Raw genomic sequence first — 24,133 nt, 5'->3', positions numbered from 1 at the left:
TGCCTTACATCCTTCACAGTAAAAACTGAAATAAAGAGATCATTTAATCTCTCTGCTGTGGCCTTGTCCTTAGTTCACCTTTTACCCCTCGATCATCTAATACAGGGGTCAGGAACCTTTTTGGCTGAGAGAGCCATAAACGCCACATATTTTAAAATGTAATTCCATGAGAGCCATACAATATGTTTAAAACTAAATACAAGTAAATGTGTGCATTTTATGTAAGATCACACTTTTAAAGTACAATAAGTCTCTGAAAATATTACACCAGGCCTTAAGACACCAATACATCTCCTATTAGGAAAACGGACCAAGTCAGGCTGCTATAGAGTCCTACACAGAAACTACACGCCAGCAGAAAACCTCACCTGAATCACGTGCTGTCCCTCACCTAACATAGAATAAAGAGACCAAAACGCATAACAAGAAGCATGCAGACAAAAACTGAATTGGAAACTGCAACAAGCCAGAGTCTCTGTATGCAGTGTAACAAAGGAAAAAAGAAACATCACACATCCTTATAAAACAAATCAAGAAATATAAAATCATCAGCAGTAAAACTGTACTAACAAAAAGAACATATTTCGAAACAGCTGATGAGTGGAATATCCAATAATTAAAAACTCATATAAAACATTTCCAGATACCAACAAAATATTTCAAAATAGCAGACACAAAGATCCAGTAATGAAAAATAATAAGGATACAAACATTTTTTTGCTCTGCATACCTGGGAACGTTTGATATCCAGGTGTCCTGAGATTGTTCTGAATTAGCAGGAGGTGGGGTGGTTTGCTTGGAACTTTCTCCTCTCTCAGTCACATACCAGCGCTCTCTCTCACACTGGCTCTCAATGACACACCTATACACACATGCTCTCAGTCACTCACATATACAAATGTTTTTTCTCTCTCACTTATATAGGCTCTTAATTACACATTTACACACATGCTGTCTATCTTTTCACGCTTACACCCACACAGGCTTTCAATCACATAAATACATGCTGTCTTTTTCTCTCACACACAGACTCTCATTCACATGCTTACAAACATGTCCTCTCTTTCTCTCATTTACACACAGGCTCTCAATCACATACTCACATGCTCCCTCACCTAAATCAGCTCTCAATCACACACATACACACATGGTCTCTCTCTCTCATTTAAACACAGGCTCTCAATCACATACTCACATGCTCCATCACCTAAACCAGCTGTCAATCAGACACAGACACACATGATCTCTCTCTTACTTATACACACAGGCTCTTAATCATACATACACATGATCTCTCTCACACACAAAGGATCTCAATCATACACACATACTCTTTCAAACAAACAGGTTTTCAATTACAAACTTACACATACAGGTTCCCAATGGTAAACTTACATTCATGCTCTCTCTCTCACAGGCAGGATCTCAGTCACAGACATACTCTCTTTCACATATACAGGCTCTCAATCATTCACATACATGCAATCTCTCACTCACACACACACAGGATCTCAAACACACATGCTTGCTCGCTCATTCATTCACTCTCTCTCTCCCCCTTCCCCCCCCCCCCCCCCCGGGAACTCGCGGCAGCAGCAGCCACCTCCCAACGCTAACCTCCTTCATTTTCAGCCCTCGCGGAGGCGAAGGCGGAGTCCCATCGGCCGCGGTTGAAGATTTTCATTTTCCTCCGAGCCGCGCTGCAATCTTCTTCCCGTCGGACACTAGCGTGCCTGCGCGGGTCTTCCCGCGCAGGCACCCGATGCTCTCCACTTCCTCTTCCGGGCCGCGGGAAGAAGAGAGCACCGGCATGCTCTCTTCTTCCCGCGGCCCGGAAGAGGAAGTGGAGAGCATCGGGTGCCTGCGCGGAAAGACCCGCGCAGGCACCCGATGACTCCAGCGCTGGCACCCGGCTGACACCCGATGACTCCCGCGCAGGCACCCGGATGACTCCAGTCGGCGTGCTCTCTTCTCCTCCCCCCCGCGGCCCGGAAGAGGAAGTGGTGAGCATCAGGTGCCTGCGCGGAAGAAGAGACCACGCTAGTGTGGTCTCTTCTTCCCGCGCAGGCACCCGATGCTCTCCACTTCCTCTTCCGGGCCGCGGGGGGGAGGGGGGGAAAAGAGAGCACGCCGGTGCCGCTGACTCCAGCTGTCCTGCCTCGTTCCGCCCGGGCTGACAGCATTTTAAGCCCGGGCGGCGGAGGACCGGGGAGCAGCTGGGTCAGCGGGGAACCGCGAAGTATGGCGACACTTGTCTGCGAGCCAGATGCAGCCCTCAAAAGAGCCATATCTGGCTCGCGAGCCATGGGTTCCCGACCCCTGATCTAATAGTACAACTGACTCATTCGCAGGCTTTTGGCTTTGAATGAAAAGGTTTTTATTATCAATTTTGCTGCTTCAGCAAATAGATCATCATCACTAATTATGTAAGTCTAGTGGGCTGGGAAACCAATTGCAAGGATCAGTTAACACAGAGAGACTGGTCAACACAGAGATTTCATGGTCAAACATTTTTAGAGACCAGAGCCATCATATTAGCAGATTTCTACTGGCAATAGAGTAGCTGTTTGACTCCCCTGACCTAAACATCTCCCCCCCCCCCCCCCCTCCCCGCCACCCCAGAACAACTCTTTTAACCCAATGGAAACTATACTTACTATGGATGTCCATGCATACTTTTAGCCATCTTGAGGAGAACAATTTTTAGTCAGACCACTTTACAAGAGATTGACAGAATAGTAGTATTCTGCAAAGGATTCATATAAGCATTGAAAGGGAATGGTACACTGATACAGCATAAAGTTATATCAATAGAAGATTGTGTCTCTTTGAGTTTCTGTTTTATATAATTTATGGATGTTTTTAAATGTGAACTGTCTAGAACTGAGGAGAGTACAGAATACAAATGTTGTAAATAAATACATGGATAAATGGCTTTGAAAATTTGCTTACATAAGAACATAAGAGATGCCATAGTGGGTCAGACCAAGGGTCCATCAAGCCCAGTATCCTGTTTCCAACAGTGGCCAATCCAAATCACAAGTACCTGGCAAGAACCTAAACATTAGATAAATCCCAAGCTACTATTGCTTGTTAATGACCGTAATAGTTTATGGATTTTTCCTCTAGGAACTTATCCAAACCTTTTTTAAACCCAGTTACACTAACCGCTGTAACCACATCCTCTGGCAATGAATTCCAGAGCTTAACTATGCGCTGAGTGAAAAAGAATTTTCTTCAATTTGTTTTAATTGAGCTACTTGCTAACTTCAAGGAGTGTCCCCTGGTCCTTCTATTATCTGAGAGAGTAAATAATCGATTTACATTAACTTGTTCAAGTCCTTTCATGATTTTGTAGACTTCTATCATATCCCCCCTCAATTGTCTCTTCTTTAGCCTTTCCTCATAGGGCAGCCGTTCCATGCCCCTTATCATTTTGGTCACCTTTCTCTGCACTTTCTCCACTGCAGCTATATCCTTTTTGAGATGCGGTGACCAGAATTGCACACAGTAATCAAGATGCAGTCTCACCATGGAGCGATACAGATGCATTATGACATCCTCCGTTTTATTTGCCATTGCCTTCTGAATTCTTAAAGCATGTTTTAATAAAATATTCCACATCTTTTTAGATAGTCACATCTAATTTATTTTATTACGGTTTGAAGGATTTTATTTTGCTTGTTTATAAACCACATTAAAAAAGATGTCCCTGGCCTTTCATCAAATTGTATTTAAAGAGTAACTGCACTAAAGAATAGTAGACTGGCATGGGGATATTTTTATTTTCATGCAAAATTTCCCAGCAACAAACTTCTGACCAAAATAGTTATGTTTTCAGGGAGAAATCCAGATGGTCAAACAGATGGTAATGGCAGGCAAGCAGTACACTTTAATAGCTGTTCTGTTTACAAGTTCAGAGCTTTGGGCATGGTAGTTTCTAAGAGCCGCTCATTTCTGTGTGCACTGTTCCGTTGCATGGCATGTAATGATGGCTAATTCCCATCCTCAAGTGATGCAAAGAGGTCCTTTTTTTCAGGATAAGTCAAATTATATTCAAATTAATTGGTTATTAGATTACATGTATACAAATATAGCTCATGTTTACAAAAACTCTTATGTTTATACAAATAACATTCATAATGAGATGACAGTAATAGTACAATATATATAATTAACACACATCAAATTAAGCTTAAAAGTGGCTAATAATCACAATTGGCCAAAACATGACTGTAAAATCATAGTATACTACTCTCAAACACAACTGAAATAGCAGAGCTATACTCATCACATAAATAAGACAATCTGAATTATGAAGTCCCTCAAAGGCTTGAATAAAAAGCATTGCTTTTTTTCTGAATGCTAAATAATCGGCTTCCAACCTCAGTTCATTAGGAGGAGAATACCATTAAGTTAGACCAGTTATGGTTTCTTGCAACTTATCTTCATGAAAAGATGGAATAGCTTTTTTTTTTGCAGGTCGTAGGGAGCATGTGCACGCATAAGGAATCAACATATTGGTCAAACAATGTAGACTATTACTATACAAAATTTTATTATCTAAAATCACAATCTTAAAGTGTTTATGTTGATTGGGCAGCCAATTAATATTTTTTAATGCTGGGGTAATTCTGACATAAGAGCACCTGAATCTGTCACATTCTGAACTAATTGTAATAGCTTTAAGAGATTCTTAGATAACTAAGTGAAACAAATTACAGGATAATATTTAAAACTCTTTGGTTGGTCTTCAAATGCTTGAATAAACAGGCCCCTTGAGTATCTCTCCCAAATTCTTTCTCCTTAACATGTCGTTAAGCATACGTAATTTATAAAAAGTGGACTTAGCAACTGATTTTAGTATAAAATACCAAGGTTGCATGTTTCAGATGAGATTGGTGTAAAATCAAATCATCAACTATTATATGAGACACATTAGCAGGCAGAGGTGATCTTCCTAAAGAGTACGACCAGCTTCTGGAGATTCAAAACAAGTCTATTGGATGCTATCCATTGACTTACAACTTTAAAACAATCAGCTCCTCCATGCAAATCCCATGCTAATCAAGGTATTGGCTATTACTCCTTTATGCAGAGAGGTGTGTAGGCTTAACTCATGGTTTTTTTTAACACTGGAAATTTAATACCTGGTCTGAGGAGAAGTAAAATGTTTGGGACAAGTCTTAGGGCTGAACCTGGAGTTTGTTTGTTACTTATTTATTTATTTATTTGTTTATTTATTTATTTAAAAGTTTTTATATACCGCACAAAGGATAAATATATATCCGTCTAGGCGATTTACAAAATGGTCAAGCACATACATAATTTAAGAACAAAAACACAAACAATTTTAAAAACAAAAGTTAAATACAATGCCTGAAATCATGAAAATTATTACAGATGAAATGCTTGAGTAAATAAGTGTGTTTTCAGTAATTCTTTAAATTTTCTGCGGTTAGAAGTCAAGCGGACACAGTCTGGTAAAGCATTCCATAACGTCGGGCCTGCAACTGAAAAGGCGCGTTTACGGATTAGTGACAAACTAACAGATTTCACAGTAGGAATTTCTAGTAAACATTTATCAAAGGAACTTAGCTGTCTGGAGGGTTTATAAATTCGTAACAGTGAGCATAACCAGATTGAATCATTATTATATATTAAGTTTGTAGTGCTGGGATCCTGTACTCTGCGTTTATGCACATAAAACAGGCTATATGTGCGACTTCTGTGCTCAGCTTTATGTGCAGCGATTTATAACCTGCCCAATTACCAAACCACTGTTCTGGGTGATTTTCATTATCACATACACAATAAAACAACATCTTAAAATTAACATAAAAAACAAACAAAGCTATATAAAACTTATCCAAAAGCCTCATAAAACAAATGAGCTTACAGAAGGCACTATAATCCTGTAACTGCCTAATTTTCTCCAGATGGCAAACGTGGTGCTATACAGAAAAAAGCAAATTTTGTACACAACTTTTGGGAGCATAACCTTGTGCTGCTAACTCAAGTTTTGTGTTTCTAACACAGGGCCATGATTTATTTAGTTATTTTTTTATATGCCCAATCCAAAAAAAGCTCCAGGAGAGTTACAAAATCCCACATCATCCAAATATATGTTATAGGTTACAACACAGATTTACAAGTAAAATTACATATTATACAACACACAAATTCCCACAATAGACTCACTCCATCCCCCACCATCTTGCCATATACCACCCATATACCTCACCCCATAACCCATTTCAGTACCATCCACGTTTCTCCCATTGTAAACCACTCCAGTACCACTCATTGTAACCCTAAACCAATCCACCCTAACTCTACCAGCCCAGTTCAATATTTGTTCTTCATATATTGGGGGGTACTATCAAACGGGCCGATTCAGTAAAGTCCACGGGAGAGCGGGCAATTGCCCGGGCCACTCGCCTGTGCGCACAATTCAGTATTTACATGAGGCCCGGCGGTAGAAACAGGCAAAAGGAGGCGCTAGGGACACTAGCGTGTCCCTAGCGCCTCCTTTTGGCCCGGAGCAGCGGCTGTCAAGCGGGTTTGACAGCCGATGCTCAATTTTGCCAGCATCGGTTCTCGAGCCCGCTGACAGCCACGGACTCGGAAACCGGACACCGGCAAAATTGAGCGTCCGGTTTTTGACCCGACAGCCGCGGGCCGACTTCTAATTTTTTTTTTTTTACTTTTTTATACCCTTCGGGACCTCCGACTTAATATCGTGATGATATTAAGTCGGAGGGTGCACAGAAAAGCAGTTTTTACTGCTTTTCTGTGCATTTGTATGTTGAGGACACTATTAAGTTTGGCGGGTTGGACGCGCGTTTTCGGCCCCTTACTGAATAAGGAGTAAGGGAAAATGTGCATCCAATGGCGGAGCGCACTGTACTGTACTGTACTGTATCGGCCCGAAAGTGATGACTCCAGAAGCAGAAGTGGGCTGGATGCTGACAAGGCAGGCTGGAGCAGGAACAGATATTGGACACTTCTGCCTGTACCAGCCACTTTCTCCTCAGATTGAACCCTCAGGTGGTGGTGACTGGCAGGACTGAGACAGGGAACACACACACCAGGAACTAAAAGGCACCTCCACAAGAGCAAGGCTGAGCCTCTACAGGATCCAGAAATAGAAAGGCACCCACCAAACAAGACAAGATTCAAGAAACATAAAACAAAATTAGGACTAGACAAGAAGAGGACAAAACAAAGACTCAGAATGGAGCCAATTTAAGGCTTCAGATTAGAACCAGACAGGACCAGAGCCAGGAACATAAGGTCTGTGACTTGGATCAAGCTCTGGCAGCGTGCATACAGTAAAGGTGGATTATAACAGAGTCCACACAGGCCGCTAGTAGGATGAACATGACGTAGAGCTGGGAAGACTAACTAGAGTGTCTAAGCAGCAGTCCTTAGTACTGCGAAGACTGAGCAGATAATCCACGAGATCCAAGGAGGCCCCCGCTGGCAGGATGAAAGAACTGTCCAACAGGTCCTCGAACTACCCAGTCAAACATTCCATGCAACTCAAGTATATTTATGCTCCTAACTCAAGTTTTGTGAACATTGTTTGTTACTCTTGTTGTAAACTGCCTTGGGCAGCTTTTGTAAGTCTGATAGTTACAGTATATAAATAAATAAATAAAATGAAATGCACACAAACCATGGTTATGCTCCTAACATGTTTTGTGAGCATTAACAATGATTTATGGCGCAAAACAGTGTGTATGCAGAAACCATGTTTTCTGCTTCTAAATGTTGTTCTGTGCACATAAATCACTCTTTCTAAGCATAGACCATGGTTTGTGTACATTAAACATGATTTATGCATGCTGTTCATTTTTTGGGCACATTTTTAGGTTTACATGCTTTATTAAGCTCCCAGTGCATTTGCATACTATCAGCTTACTGCATCAGGAGTGAAATTTTTTTATAGCAAGCACATTAAGAAAATGTGAGTTGAAATACACTGCACATTTTTTTACTCCTGTTTTACATCTGGCCCTTTCTTCATACTTTTTCAGCTATCACTTTTGAAAATTATAGTGGTCTCTGTTTTTTGTGTTTGCATTCCAAACAGATTCTGTTTTGCATCAGTTATTAAAATGTACCCAAGTTCTTAGCATTCAGACAGGTCTAGAATCAGTGGGTTATGATTCTCTACCAGCAGATGGAGAAGGAGCAAAGCTGTGTAGCAATGAAGAGAACGAGAATTGGATGATGAAAAAAAGCCCTTTATTGAAATATGCCCGACTCGCGCCGAGTTTCGCTCTTTTTTGTAGAGCTGCCTCAGGGGCAACTAGAAACAAATATATAAACATTAAAATATGAACACACTTAACAATTAAAATCAATCAAAAACATATATGAGCCAGGAATTTATACAATAATACATTATTGCAATTAAATTAAAATGACTTGAAAGAAAGTATGATCCAAGAACTCTGCCTTATCGGCCTAGCAGACTCAGATTTAATTCATGAACCCAATTTATGCTCCTCAGGCAAATTAGGACTGGGCATGCTATAGGAACTCGGCTACTGCACAATACCTGTTGGGTAGCTAATAGGGATGTGAATCGTTTTTGAACGATTAAAATTATCGTCAGATAATTTTAAAATCGTCCAAAATCGTTAGAGTACCGATACAATACAAATGCCCCCGATTTATCGTCAGGGGCATTTGTATTGTATCGTTAAATAGGGCGCGAGAAAACCGGCACACCAAAAAAACCCTAAAACCCACCCCGAACCTTTAAAAGAAATCCCCCACCCTCCCGAACCCCCCCCCAAAATGTTTTAAATTACCTGGGGTCCATTGGGGGTTCCCGACGCGATCTCCCTCTCTCTCTGGCCACGGCTGCATTGAGAAATGGCGCTGGTGGCCCTTTGCCCTTATTATGTGACAGGGCAAAGGTAGCGCCGGCGACATTTTGTTTCCTGGCTCCCGACGTCACGCCTGCTGGAGATCGCTCCCGGACCCCCGCTGGACCCCCAGGGACTTTTGGCCAGCTTGGGGGGGGGCCTCCTGACCCCCACAAGACTTGCCAAAAGTCCAGCGGGGGTCCGGGAGCGACCTCCTGCACGCGGGCCGTATTGCCAATCTTCAAAATGGCACCGGCGCTACCTTTGCCCTCATTATGTCATACGGGCAAAGGTAGCACCGGCGCCATTTTGTTTCCTGGCTCCCGACGTCACGCCTGCTGGAGATCGCCTCCGGACCCCCGCTGGACTTTTGGCAAGTCTTGTGGGGGTCAGGAGGCCCCCCCCCAAGCTGGCCAAAAGTCCCTGGGGGTACAGCAGGGGTCCGGGGGCGATCTCCAGCAGGCGTGATGTCGGGAGCCAGGAAACAAAATGGCGCCGGTGCTACCTTTGCCCTGTCACATGATAAGGGCAAAGGGCCACCGGCGCCATTTCTCAACACAGCCGTGGCCAGAGAGAGAGAGAGGGAGATCGCGTCGGGAACCCCCAATGGACCCCAGGTAATTTAAAACATTTTGGGGGGGTTCGGGAGGGTGGGGGATTTCTTTTAAAGGTTCGGGGTGGGTTTTAGGGTTTTTTTGGTGTGCCGGTTTTCCCGCCCTCCCCCAATTTACGATTTTTAACGATTTTTTAAAACAAAAAAACCCGACGATAAGATTTCCCTCCCCCCCAGCCAAAATCGATCGTTAAGATGATCGATCACACGATTCACACCTCTAGTAGCTAATAACACGCTTCTCCTGGGTTCTAGGGGGATACAGTCTGAGCATTTTGTCCAGAGGACTTGCTATATGACTGGAATAGATGGGAGGGGAATAAACACTGAGAACAGGGCCGGCCTTTTGACAACTTGCAGTGCTTTGATATACGACATGGGGAATCTGTGTTCAGATCATCGTTCTAGGACTAGGACATAGCACGCACGGTACACTCTGGCCTGGCACTGAAGGTGCACCTCGAAGGAGATGACCCTCTAGTCCTTTAGCCAGCAAGGATCACCAGATCAGACTGGGCAGAGGCTCGGAGGGTTTAAGAGAAAAAAGATAAAACAAATAATGGAGGGCAAATCCAGGTTAGCTGCATATGGAGGTTCCTATCAACATGGGCTGATATAATAAGCCCTGCATTAAAACTGTGCTGAAATTCAGTACATGGTTTCTTAACGCAGACATAAAATAAATGCATCCCTGATGCATTAGAGAAACGGTATGCTATTGCATCAGATGTTCAAAATGTGCGCAAACAAAGAAGCTTGTGTGCAAACCCAAGTTAAAATGTTTACTCAGCACAAACTGATTGCACATTTTAATTTTAGTGGCGTGAAGAGTCTCGGCACAGGATTTGTGCACGAAGGACTTTCATGTGCACAAAACATGATTTATACTTGTTTTGTCCGCATAAAATATGCATGCGCACAAAATTGCCTTCAGCACAGAAAATATCTTTTGTGCACATAAATCATATTTATGCGCAGAAAGCATGCTTTGCATGCATGAATCCTGACTTCAGGTCTTGGCACCAGAAGTCCTCCTCCTGCTCATTACACTAGCAGTGGAAACTTTACTCCATCTCTGACCAGGGGTACAATTTCCAGCGCTATGAAAATACAAGTGAAGCTGGCGCACCTTTCCTGCATTGGGGGGGGGGGGGGGGGGTAATAGTTAATGCTGTCATTAGCATGGGATTTCCATCTGAGGACACTAAGCAATAAACACAGTTTTATTCCCACATTTTTGTGTGCAAAACTCCTTGCTACTCTAAACAAAAATGCGTGTATCTGCGGGGCAAAGCTGCGCTCTGCTGAATTGAATTTATTACGTCCGGCTCTAGGTTGGAAAGAGTAAAAGGAAGCTGCCGAGGATAAAAAGATTTTAAAAAATGTTGCCTTGTGCAGCTTTAAATGAAGACTGGGATTATCAGCACCTAGAAATTTCACATTTCTGTATGCTTTATAATGCTCTTAAGGCGCATTTTCTTTCAAGGTTCAGCTTTGGAATTATCTATTGCAGGAACTTTCTTGTTCAGACGGTTACTGCGGTGCTTATTCTGTTATGGGAATTTGTGTGGATGAATGTGAAATACTGGAGCCCCGCGCATGATAACTTTTAATAATAGTTAGATAAAAAGGGAGTAAGGGAAAGTTTTGCAGGGAGTCGTGAACCAATGTGTGCACGGAACTCCAAGAAAGTTGTGTGTTCAGATCTTAAATACTCTGTAGCCTTGCAAAGTAATGCTAGCTAACTAGTAATTCGTTACCTCTCTGCTAAGGTGAACGGCTTGACCCCACAGCGGTAAACATCCTTCAGCAAATCATCGAGTTGGGAGCCGAGACCCACGATGCTGCTGCCGTTGCCTCCATGGTTGCCATGACACCCGGGACTGTGACGGTGGTGGAACAGGTGAGGACGTTGCTCCCCTAGGAAATATGAATTTCATTTCTGCTGCTTGTGGCATCTTCTCCCAACGAGGCTAACCGTACGTTTTCTAATCACAGGGCTTAATTTGGAGGCAGAATCAAGGGGGGGGGGGACTCATCCTGGGAATTTCCCCAAAAGGAGGATTACTGATTTGCGTACTAATGTATTTGTTCTGCCTGTGCATGATGATAGTTAACTTGGATCTTCTTCAGTGCAGCCAGAGGTTTCATGGCTTTGAACTGAAAATGCCAGCAAATTATGCTTTCATGACTTTTAACTCAATCTCTGCCAAAATGTCTCGACCTCCATGGCCGCGTAGATTTTGTGTGGTTTGGGGGGGGGGGGGGGGGGGGGGGGGGGGGGTTTGTGTTAAAAAAAAAAAAAAAAAAAAAAAAAGTTTAATTCTCAATAACATTTTCTTCATGTATCACCTAAGTAAACTGTATAATATTTTTTATTTTCAGCGCTCTTTCATTGCAAAACCTTTATGCAGGAACCTCATTTTATTCCATTTCTTTCCTAGCAGTTTTGTCAAAGGGCATTTTTCACTGGAGATTTATTTATTTATTTTTGTCATTTTACGTTTTTTGTGACTTGGCAACACACAAACACTGCCTTCTTCCTCCTGGGCCCCGGTCCACTGTGCTGCCCCCTCCCTACCTCCTAAGCGCGATCTGCTGCTGTTGGCGTCCCCCCTTCCCTCCCTGCTCCCACCGCTGCCTCCTTAGTCTTGATCTGATGATGCAATAGCTGCTGCCACCCCCTCCCTCTCCCCTCAGCCTTGATCTACCATCGCAGCCAATAGTTTTACGTTATGCCAAGAATGTCACATTTTCGCATCAGATACTGGAAATTCTGCATTTTTGTAAAATAATTTATCCCATTCATGGTAAAATAAGAACCATGGCCATAATCTCTTGATAACCAGAGCACATGCATGGAATTGCAGCATTTTTCAGCTACATCGTCAGGTCAAAGGTCATTATGGGTGGCATAACCTTGCAGGAGAAAAAGGGTTGTTATCTGTATATAATATGCGTAATCAAATGTTTTGTCTGACCACAAGTTGGTGGAGTGCACATGTGCTCCCCACCAGCCATAACCACCAGATTACAAAATGGAATAATTAAAAAAAAAAAAAAAAAGTGTAGTTCCAGGCTTCCCACCACAACGAACCCTCTTCACGTAAGCACCTCAGGAGCCCCCAGCGATAACATAATGGCACTGACCCTCAGGTTGTCCAGTGGCCATTTTCCTAAGTCGAAGGATGGGGCAGAAATGATGGAGGATGATGCCTGCCTTTAGAAGCCCCAGAGACCCATAGTTTGGTAAGCGTTGAGGTGGGAAGAGGTTGATGGAGCTTTCTTGGGGGCTTTTACAGTGTTGGGTTTGGTGGGCAGGGCACTTTAATTTCCTTGGGTATTTGACGAGGGCTGGGATATTCAGTGTTTTTGTAAAGGAAGGGCAGTGTGGTCCGGGGCTGGGCTGGGGAAGGGGATTGGAGTGTGTTGATCCAGTCTGAGGGGTCGGAAGTGTGCTGGGTTTTGGATTAGGAGGATTGGGAATGTGTTGGGGCCACACTGGGCAGTGCAGAAGGAAGTGCTGGGATCAGGTGGCAGGAGGGTCAGGATGTGCTGGGGAGAGGGGGCACAGTGTGCTGGAGATGAGCCACTGAGGAGGGAAAGGGGTTGGGATTTGGTCGGGAAGTTGTGAACAATTGATGCAGTTTAAGGAATGGATCAATTCTGTTGATTCCAATTTGGAGTTCACAGTTCAGTGCCTTGACAGTCAGTTGGCCTTTTTAGACATGACGGTATATATAGGGTAGGGAGTAAAATAGTTAGTTTGGTATAGACTAAACCCACTGATAGAAATTCAATCCTACACTTTGAAAGTTTTCATCCTCAGAGATTAAAAGAAAGTATACTAATTGGGCAGTTTTTAAGATATTGTAGAATTTGTCCATTGGGGAATACAGGATTAAAGCGAAACACCTTATATAGAAAGTCATTTCACGAGGATACCCGAGGAAATGTGTAAACCGGGCATATAGGGGGGGGGGGGGGGGGGGGATATGCCAATAGAGATAATCTGCTGTTGACTGCTGTTTGTTCTCAGATTAATAGAGTGATATGTTGCATCCCCTATTCATCCAGGTCATCTCACATTAAAAGGATTGTTCTAAAACAATGGCCAGTTTTAAGGTCCTTACCCAGGTTTAGTGAAAATCCTATATTTGCTATAAAAAAAAAAGGGAGAAATTTGAGAAGTTTATTATCGTGGGTTGGGGGGGGAGGGGTTGGAAGTAACATTGATGGTGACATGGGGCAATTCAGTCCTCTGGGTGCTCAGTGAATGATGATGTGTTGACCATTAATGTATTTAATCATGCACAATTCAAATATCCGTTTATTATTAAAGGCCGATACACTTGTCAATCGGGTAGGGTTGTTTATGCTATAGTTAGTATGTGTAATTTGGTTTATATTGGGCAAACTAAACAGGAAGTGCGACAGAGAACCTTTGAACATGAGCAATTTAAGGACTGGAAAAGAAGGGGCACTCTTGGTTGAACACTGGAGAGCTTGTAAACATCAAATTGAGGATGTTAAGTGTTTGTTCAGCAGATTCAGAGTAATTGCCAGGGGGATGGTTCTTGGCTACTACAGCAGAAGGAACAAAAATTAATTTACATGTGGAACACTTCAGAACCTTTTGGATTAAACAAAGAGATGGAGTGGGAGGCATTTTATTGAGGGTGGGTTGGTTCAATATTATGGTCACTTCATTGGAATCTGTAGTCTGCAAGGGGCTTGAAAATATTTGATGTGAGTGGTGGAATTGGTGTTAGGGGAGGGAGAATTATTTTTGATTGGTGAAGATGAACCATTTAAAGATGGCGGCAGGATTAGAGCAAGTACAGATGGCGGTGTCCAAGACCATTTGGATTGAAAATGCAAGTTGAAGAACTTTTTGGCATTTCATAGAAGGTTAAAGACCATACTGGTTAAATAAGGTATTTAACAATAGCATTTATTTAAAGTGAAGGTAGTGGTTTATTTAAAGTGTTTGGTTTATTTTAGTATAAATAGGTATTTCCCTGTACATACCCAGATCAGTCCAGACAGTGGGTTGAGCCTCCTTTCCAGCAGATGGAGACAGACTAAAACTGAAAGGATACCCTATATGAGGGCAGAGCCTATCCTGTAACCCTTCAGTATTCGTCTGTCTCCAAGCAGGTGTAGCAGGTCCCCTTCTGTTCTCTGCTGTAGGCTAGTCAGCCTCTCCTTTTTTCTTTCCTAGGCTCAAGCAAGTATTCATTGTAGTTTCTCCTTTTTAAAAAAAAAAAAAATTAGTTATAAGACTTTGTTTTATTTTTTAGTGGTTTTTTCTTTTTTCTGCGAGGGAGATGGATCCGTCTCCCAGCTCTTGCCGGGCTCAGGGGGGCTTTGCCCCTTTTGCGCTGCATAGCCTGAGTCCGTGTACGCTTCTAGGTGTGGGGACCGAGTCTCTCGGGGTCTCGTCTCCCCCCAATCTGGCTGCCGAGAGGGTTTTTTGAACCCGCTGCTGCGCTCAATAAAAAAAAAAAAAAAAGTTTCAAACTTTAAATAAGTTACCGGTATTCCCCTACCCCTAACTTATTTGCAGCAGTAGACCAGCATTTTTTAATTTTTCTGGTCCTACCAGGCCTTGAACCGGCAGCCAGACAGGCAGGAGTCAGCAGGTTCCCCCCTGCTTCATTCCAGCACTGCAGGCTGTCACTCAAACCTTTTTTTCTGCTTTTTTTTCTTCAGCCGCGGCTTGCTATGCCCCGGCAGGCAGCCTGCCTTTCTTGTGGGCTGCCCTCTCCACGTTTTTAGCGGCAGGGCCTCTGCTCTGCTTGCTTGCTGGGTGGGGAAGGTCCCTCCTCGGCAGGACAAGCAAATTTAACCCGGGGATCCTCTTCCCCCGGCGTGGCTAGGCCTTTCCCGGGTCGGCAGATCCCGGGAACGGCGGCCATTTTGGATTTTTCATTGGCCCCGATTTCGGACCTCCCTGGGGCTGGGGGGCCGGATTTTTTTGATTTACCCTGCGGGTCCCCAGGAGGGGGTCCTGACCCCCCCTCGCTTCCCCCTCCCCCCCCCTGGAAATCCAGGGTCCCTTTTTCTGCAGAATTCGTTCTCATCATGCACAAATCTTATTTAGCTAGCTTACAGGAGGAGGACGAACGCCCCCCCCTTGACCCCCCCCCTCTGCCAAAAATCCCTCAATCTGTGCCATTGACTCCCGGCCCTGCTGAGGAGCCCCAGGGGTCGGTTCAGGTGCGGGTGGTCCTGGGGGCGCCCCCCCTTCCTTCCCCCGATGGGTCCCAGACTCCCGGACCCCACCGTGTCCCCGGATCCGAAGGATGCCCCCCCTTTAGAGGGGGATGACCCCAGAGCCCTCCGTGTATGCCGTAAGGAGGAATTGGAGCCCCTCATTCCCTTCGTCCTGCAGGAGTTGGACTTGGAGGGTCCCCACTGTGGATAATCTGATGGACTCTCTGCCCAAGGATATGAATCCGGTCCTGGGGGGGCTCAGGGCTCCGGCCTCCGCCTTTCCCTTCCACCCCATGCTTAAGCTCCTGATCCTATGGGAATGGGAGGCCCCTGAGGGTGCTCTCCGGGTGGGGCGTGCCATGGATAAGCTGTATCCCCTCCCGGAGGAAGGTTTAGAGCTGCTGAAATATCCCGCTGTGGATTCTTATGTCTCAGCGGTTACCAAGCACACCACGATTCCGGTGGAGGGTTCCACGGCTCTAAAGGATGGGCAGGATCGCAAATTAGAGGCTCACCTGAAACGCATCTTCGAAGTCTTGGCCCTCGGGGTCTGGGCGTCTTGCTGTAGCAGCCTCATGATGCGGGCAGGCCTCAGGTGGGTCCAACAGTTACTCTGCGCCCAGGAACTTCCGCCGGCAGAGGCAGAGCAGGCTGAGCGTCTGGAGGCCGTCATCGCTTACGTGTCAGACGCCCTTTACGATCTGGTCCGTTTTCAGGCGAAGGCGATGGTTTCGGCGGTGTCTGCTCGGAGGCTCCTCTGGCTGCGCAATTGGTCGGCTGATCAGTCGTCCAAGGCTCGGTTGGGCACTCTGCCCTTCAAAGGTAAGATGCTTTTTGGAGAGGACCTCGAGAAGCTTATGGACTCCTTGGCTGACAACAAGGTCCATAAACTACCAGAGGACCGTCCTAAACCTGCCCGGTCTTTCGCGCCCTCTCGTTCTCGCTTCAGGGGTCAGCGTTATTACGCTCTGCCTGGGCGGGGAGGTTCCTCCAGGGGTTCTTCTCGTACGCAGTCCTGGTCGCAGTCCTTTCGTGGAAGGTGGCCTTTTCGTGAGGGCCAGCCCGCGAGCGCCACCCCTAAGCCTGCCACGCAATGAATTTCAGCTGACTCATTCCTCGGTCCCTCGCCTCGGCGGCCGCCTCTCCCTGTTTTTTGAGGAATGGGTCAAAATCACATCGGATCAATGGGTCCTCGACATTATCAAAGATGGGTACGCCTTCGAGATTGTTCGCGACCTTCCGTATCTTATTCTTTTCTCGCCGTGCGGTCGGTCCAAGAGGGACGCAGTGATTCAAACTCTCTCCAAACTCCTGGATCTGGGCACGGTGGTCCCATCCCGGAGAGGGAGCTTGGCGCCGGCCAGTATTCTATTTACTTCACCGTACCCAAAAAGGACGGCTCCTTCCGCCCAATACTAGACCTCAAGAGGGTCAATCTGGCCCTCAAGATCCCTCATTTCCGCATGGAAACCCTGCATGCGGTCATTGCGGCAGTCCGTCCCGGAGAGTTCCTCGCTTCCCTCGATCTTGCAGAGGCGTACTTCCATATTCCCATTCACCGGAACTACCAGAAGTATCTTTGCTTCCACATCCTCAATCAGGACTTCCAGTTTCGGGCGCTTCCCTTCGGCCTTGTGACCATGCCCCGCACCTTCACAAAGGTCATGGTGGTGGTAGCAGCGGCGCTGCGCTGGGAGGGAATCCTTGTCCACCTCTATCTGGACGACTGGCTCATCAGGGCCAAGTCAGCGGCTTCCTGTCAACAGGCGGTGGATCGCGTATTGTCTCTCCTCGCCTCCCTTGGGTGGATAGTGAACTTCTCCAAGAGCAACCTTCAGCCCTCCCAGGAGTTGGAGTTCCTGGGAGCCCACTTCGACACTCGGGTAGGCAAGGTCTTCCTACCGCGAGCGCGCACCCTCAACTGATCGAGCAGATCCAGAATCTGATTGCGCTATCTTCCCCGACGGCCTGGGACTATCTGCAGGTTTTGGGATCCATGGCTTCCACCATCGACCTCGTTCCCTGGGCCTTGGCTCATATGCATCCGTTTCAGAAAGCTTTGCTATCCCGTTGGCAGCCAGTGTCTGTGCAGTATCACATAGTCCTCCCGTTCTTGGACTCTACTGTAGACGACACAGTGGTGGCTGTCTCTTCCTCATCTACATCATAGTATCTACATCATACTGACTATCTACCTCGGTATATTAAAAAATGCTAAATAAATAAATAAATAAATCTACTATAAGGGATGCCTCTTCAAGCTCCACAGTGGACAATAGTGATCACAGACGCCAATCTGTCGGGCTGGGGTGCAGTTTGTCTCTCTCAGTCCACCCAGAGTACCTGGTCGCCGACTCAGTCTCGCTGGCCCATCAATCACCTGGAAACCCTGGCGGTATGCCTGGCTCTTCAGGATTTACTCCCCCTGCTCCGCGGCAAGGCGGTAAGAGTCTTGTCCGACAACTCCACCACAGTGGCTTACATCAATCTCCAAGGGGGCACTCGCAGTCCCCTGGTGGCCTTAGAAGCCAGCCGTTTCTTCTCTTGGGCAGAGCAGCATCTACAGTGCCTTGCGGCCTCCCACATCACGGGCAAGGCAAATGTTCAAGCAGACTTCCTCAGCCGTCAGTCGCTCTATCCGGGGGAGTGGGAGCTCTCGGACACAGCCATGGCTCTGATAGTGGACAGGTGGGGTCCCCCCCACCTAGACCTCATGGCGACTCTCACAATGCCAAGGCCAATCTGTTCTTCAGCCGCTGGAGGGAGTATGGCTCGGAGGGCGTGGATGCTCTGGCTCTGCCTTGGCCAGCGAACGTTCTTCTGTACTTGTTCCCCCGTGGCCCCTGGTGGGGAAAGTTCTCAGACGAATCGAACTCCACCGGGGACCAGTGATTCTAGTCGTGCCCGAGTGGCCGCGAAGACCGTGGTTCGCGGATCTCATCAATCTGGCGGTGGACGGACCCCTGCGCCTCGGGCATCTACCTAGTCTCCTCTGTCAGGGGCCTGTATTTTTTGACCAGGCTGATCGCTTCTGTCTAGTGGCCTGGCTTTTGAACGGCGTCGTCTGAGGCGTAAGGGGTATAAGGAGGAAGTCATCTCCACCCTGCTGCGAGCCCGAAAGCAGTCGACTTCCCTGGCCTACGTGCGCATCTGGAAAGTTTTTGAGTCTGTGTGTGCGGAGTCGGGTATTCCTGCGACCTCCGCCTCGATCCCTTTGGTTCTCTCTTTTCTTCAAAGGGGTCTCTCCAAGGGCCTCTCATTTAGTTCTCTGCGCGTTCAAGTCTCTGCGCTCGGCTCTCTCCTGGATCGGGTGGACGGTCATTCCCTAGCAGTTCATCCGGACGTGATTCGGTTTCTGAGGAGCGTTAGACACCTCCGCCCCCCCTCTCATGCTACGTGCCCGTCATGGAGTCTCAACTTGGTCCTTCGTGCTCTCTGTGCGGCTCCGTTTGAACCTCTTCGCCACGCTATGCTCAAGGATCTCACACTCAAAACTGTCTTTCTGGTCTCTATCTCTTCCACTCACCGGATTTCTGAGCTCCAGGCATTGACCTGTCGGGAGCCCTTCTTGCGTTTTTCTGATTCTGGGGTCTCTCTCAAGACTGTTTCTTCTTTCTTGCCTAAGGTTGTCTCCGCTTTCCATGTCAACCAGTCGGTAGAACTCCCCGCGTTTTCTCCGGAACAGATTGAGAGTACGGCTGGTGGTGACCTCCGTCGGCTAGATGTCAAACAAGTCTTGCTTCGCTATCTCCAGGTTACCAATGACTTTCGTGTGTCGGACCACCTCTTCGTCCTTTGCAGTGGCCCCAATCGCAGTAAGCAGGCTTCTTAGACCACGATTGCGCGGTGGTTGAAAGAAGCCATATCTTCGGCATATCTTTGTCAAGGTCGTCCGGTTCCGGAGGGCCTGAAGGCCCATTCTCTAGACTCTCAGGCTACCTCTTGGGCGGAGAGTCAATCTGTCTCTCCGCAGGAGATTTGCAGGGCCGCCATTTGGACATCTTTGCATACTTTTGCTCGGCACTACCGTTTGGATGTGCACGCCCCGGTTTTCGGTTCCCATCACCACCACCACCCCCCCCCCCCCATTTCCCTCCCCGACGATGAGGAGCCCTCCATTGATGCTCTATCTGCAGCCCACGATCGGTAGGAGCAAGAGGCAGCATCTGAGGATGTGCCTGGTGAGGAAGGAAGGCCTTCTTCAATCGAGGCATGCCTGGATGCTGTGCTCACACTGCTCGGTCGGCTGGACCGCAGGATGGAAACAGTGCAAGGACTCCTGGTGTATGTGGGGGCCAATTTGGCAGAGCTAGTACAAGGCCAGCAGTGGATGATCGAGTTTCTGTCGACCAAAGTAGGAGCTGGATCACTGGTCCTGCCCCGGACAAGTGGGCCCCTGCTGCCTCACAAGTGAGGCTCCTCCTCGTCGCCTAAACAACCCCTGTCCCCTATCCTTACCCCCCCCCCCTCAGTACATTTCTATATACATTGAAAATAGTTTTATTTTTTATATCAATAATTATTAAGATTTAAACATTTGATCTTGTCCTGTTGGCTCTCCAGTATTATGACCAGCACAGGCCTCCAGTGCTGTCCCTGTAACGTACAAGGGCAAAAATTTGATAGAGTGGGGAGAGAGGGAGAGGATGATGACAAGCGTAATGCCACAGTCAGGTGGGAAATGGGAAGGTAGATGACGATACTAGGCAAGGGGTAGGAGTGTCTAGGGGGCAATGTCTAGGGGTTGGGGGAAGAGGTGAGAAAAGGGAAGCAAATCTGAGGTTGTGCCATTATCTCCTGTGTTATTAGCAGGCTTCCCACATTTGGGGAAACGCTTAATCATAGTCGAATAAAGCATAGAAAGGTAAAATATAGACAACTTGAAAACACTGGAAAAATGAGACATTGCAGCCTTTAAAAAACACGGAACAATTTTATTGCGAAAACAAAAATATATTTAACTGTCCCTGGGGCTCGACGATGTGAAGACTTCACTTAAGGCCTCCTCGGCCATAACCAGTCTTCCCACCAGTGCGGTGATGTTCTGGAATTCGGCATTCGCCTGCTGCATCTGCTGGAGGCCCTATTGGACTCCAGTCCATCCCTCCACAACAGCAGTGTTGTGACCTTGCTGCCGTTCAATCAGGTTGGTCACCATGTTGTTGGCAAGCTCATCCAGGCAGATAATGGGCATGCCAACTTCTTCCACTTGCTGCTCTACTGGAGCCCCTTTAGTCTCCACTGGCTGTGTTTGAGGAGTGTCCTCCTGCAGGGTCAGTGTCCAAAGTCCATCAGGCTGTGTCTCCTCGACCAGTTCGGTCTCAGTGGGAGGTTCTCATCTGTTACGTCAGGGGAACATGAATTCAGGCGTGGAAGGAGAGTGAATTTCCTTCCACACCCTCATCCATATTGTTTGTGCTCCCGTTGTATGCCACTGCAGCTGCAGGAATGGATAAAACAGCAGTTTCCTGTCGTGTAGCCAGATGGACTCAGAACGAATGGGTATAGTATGCTCGTGCTAGCAGTTGGAGATGGATCTGACGTCAACACGGGTGTATATATACCCCAAAAGGAAGCGTAGCAACAGTAATTTCCGTCTCCAAAGTTTGGAGAGCCTGCACGCTCGCTGAGTGTGTTTTCCAAATCTACTTTCTATTTTTCTACTTTCTACTTTCTTTTCGCTAAAACTTCTACAGCACCATCGAGCCCTGCACTCCTGCGGTGATACCCTAAGGTCCCTCCTCCAGTAGAGTTTCCCGGGGTGATTTCCGTGATCCCCCAGAGGTTTAAGTCCTCGGTCCGGTGGCCGAATCGCGGCAGGGACGCAGCCCCCGGGCGAAGTTCGGGTGAGGCATACGAGGCGCCTCGGTCCCGGCGTGGACGAGGCAGCGGGTGCATATCCTCAAACGCGGTGGTGAAGGTACTTGCCCTCTCCCCCCGCAGCCGGAGACCGCCCGGGTTCCAGCCGGGAAGCGCCGAGGATCAGGTAAGGCGTACGTCTTTTACTTCTGGTCTCCGAGGAACCGAGGATCGGCGGCGTGGCACGCCGTGGAGGGCGCCATTTTGTGGCCTTGTTCAGGTATTGAGCGCCCGTAATAGGCGCAGGTCTATGACTAAGCGCATATTATATTCCTCATTGTGCGTATATTGAATACCATTGAACGTGTATTGCTAACCGCTTATTGCTGAGAGCATATTGAATACCATTGAGCGTGTATTGCTAACCGCTTATTGCTGAGAGCATATTGAATACCATTGAGCGTGTATTGCTAACCGCTTATTGCTGAGAGCATATTGCATACCATTGAGCATGTATTGCTAACCGCTTATTGCTGAGAGCATATTGCATACCATTGAGCGTGTATTCATGACCGCATATTGCTGAGAGCATATTGCATATCATTGAGCGTATATTGTTAGCCGCATATGGCTGAGCGCTTGTTGTCTTAAGCGTATATAGCTGCCGCATATTATTATTAAGCGCCTGTTGTATTAAGCTTATATAGCTGCCGCATATTGTTGTTACGCGCCTGTTGTATTAAGCGTATATAGCTGCCGCATATTATTATTAAGCGCCTGTTGTATTAAGCGTATATAGCGGCCGCTTATTATTATTCAGCGCCTGTTGTCCTAAGCGCATATTGCTGCCGCATATTGTTATTAAGTGCCTGTTGTATGAAGCGCATATTGCTGCCGCATATTATTATTGTGCGCCTGTTGTACTAAGCGCATATTGTTGCCACATATTATTATTAAGCGCCTGTTGTATGAAGCGCATATTGCTGCCGCATATTATTATTAAGCGCCTGATGTACTAAGCGCATATTGCTGCCACACAATGGAACAGAACGCCTCAGCGTCTTTAACGGGGGCGCCGCCTGCCTCCGGCATTAAAGCCCTCGGCCTCTGCTCTGCATGCCAGCTTAGAGCCACGCACAGTGAAGAGCCAGACTCCCTATGTGCCCAATGTGAGGAGGCCGTGGTACCCTCGGGCCAGGACCAGTCTCAGCCACGATTTGCTGACAGTTCCCCAGGGGCTACCCCGGATTTAGCGGTCAATCTCGACCAATCGGGAATCCCGGGGGATCTTGTACCCCGGCGATTGGAGGCTGCTTCAATTTCCTGGGTGGATCTCTTTAAGGGGATTCATGCCTTTGTACAGATGCAAACGGCTTCCCGTCCAGGCCCTGCGGTTCCCGCTGTTCCTGTTGTTCCTGCTGTTTCGGCGGTTCCTGCGGTGGCTGCGACTGCGGCGGCTGCTGCAGCTGCCGCTGCGGTGGCAGCTCCTGCGGATCCTGTTCCTGGACCCTCATGCCCTTATCGTGAGCGGGACCTCCCGCCGCTGGACAGTCCAGATCAGTCAGACCAGGTTTCACCGGACGAGTCCGAATTCCCGGACGAGAGGGAACTTCCCCCAGGGATTGAGCCATATAGAACCATGAGGCGGTTCTTCCCTAAGGAGGATCTCTCCGACCTGGTGTCTGTGTCTGGCAGAGTTGGATATTACAGGTCCCAGCGCTACGGTACCCTCTGCGCAGAACCCCCTGCTGGAAGGTCTTCGTCCTACAGCCTGCTATTTTCCATTTCTGCAAGCAGCACAGCAACTGATAGATTTAGAATGGGCTGCACCAGCGGCCTCATTCAAAGGGGGTCGGGCCCTGACAGGCATGTACCCTATTACTATTACCCTATTACTATTACCCTTTACTATTATTTACTAGTACCCTATTACTTTACTATTATTTACTATTACTTTACTATTATTTACTTTACTATTACTTTACCTATTACTTTACTATTATTTACTAGTACCCTATTACTATTACCCTTTACTATTATTTACTATTTTTTACTGTTTTTTGTTACTATTGTTACTATTACCCTGTTCGATGTAAACCGGTCTGATATGGTCTTCCAACCATGAAGATCGGTATAGAAAAGCGTTAAATAAATAAATAAATAAATAAATGTACCCCCTGGCACCGGCTATCCAAGAGCTGCTGGCGTGCCCTCAGGTGGACGCCTTGATTAGCGCTGTGGTCAAGCGCACTACCATTCCAGTTGAAGGGGGGGCGGCCCTCAAGGAGCCTCATGACCGGCGATTGGACGCCATTCTGAAACAGACTTTTGAGGTGGCAGCTCTATCTTTGCGGATCGCAACCTGCTGCACAGTGGTGATGCGTTCCTGTTTGTCACAGGTCAGGAACAACGCTCCAGCAGCAGACGTGGAGTCAGCTCTCTCGTTCCTCACGGATGCTGCATCAGACCTAGTCCGGACAACAGCCAAGGGGATCTCATCCTCCGTAGCCGCCAGGAGGCAGCTCTGGATCCGGAAATGGTCAGCTGATGCGCCTTCAAAGACACGCCTCACCAGATTGCCCTTTAAGGGCTCTTTCCTATTTGGTAGCGACCTTGATAA

General features: G+C 47.0%; 1 protein-coding gene across 1 annotated transcript in view; it reads left to right on the top strand.

Annotated features, from left to right (window-relative positions):
- The window catches only part of ZFAT (zinc finger and AT-hook domain containing), a 466,784-nt gene that overhangs the window by 383,152 nt on the left and 59,499 nt on the right, over window positions 1-24,133 (top strand). Inside the window, exon 15 of the mRNA XM_029592065.1 lies at window positions 11,268-11,398. Coding sequence (XP_029447925.1) covers window positions 11,268-11,398 — 131 coding nt within the window. The remainder of the gene's footprint in view (window positions 1-11,267; window positions 11,399-24,133) is intronic.

The sequence above is a fragment of the Rhinatrema bivittatum genome, chromosome 2 (assembly GCF_901001135.1).
Source record: "Rhinatrema bivittatum chromosome 2, aRhiBiv1.1, whole genome shotgun sequence".
Taxonomy (NCBI): domain Eukaryota; kingdom Metazoa; phylum Chordata; class Amphibia; order Gymnophiona; family Rhinatrematidae; genus Rhinatrema; species Rhinatrema bivittatum.
This window is presented reverse-complemented; position numbering and strand designations above follow the sequence as displayed.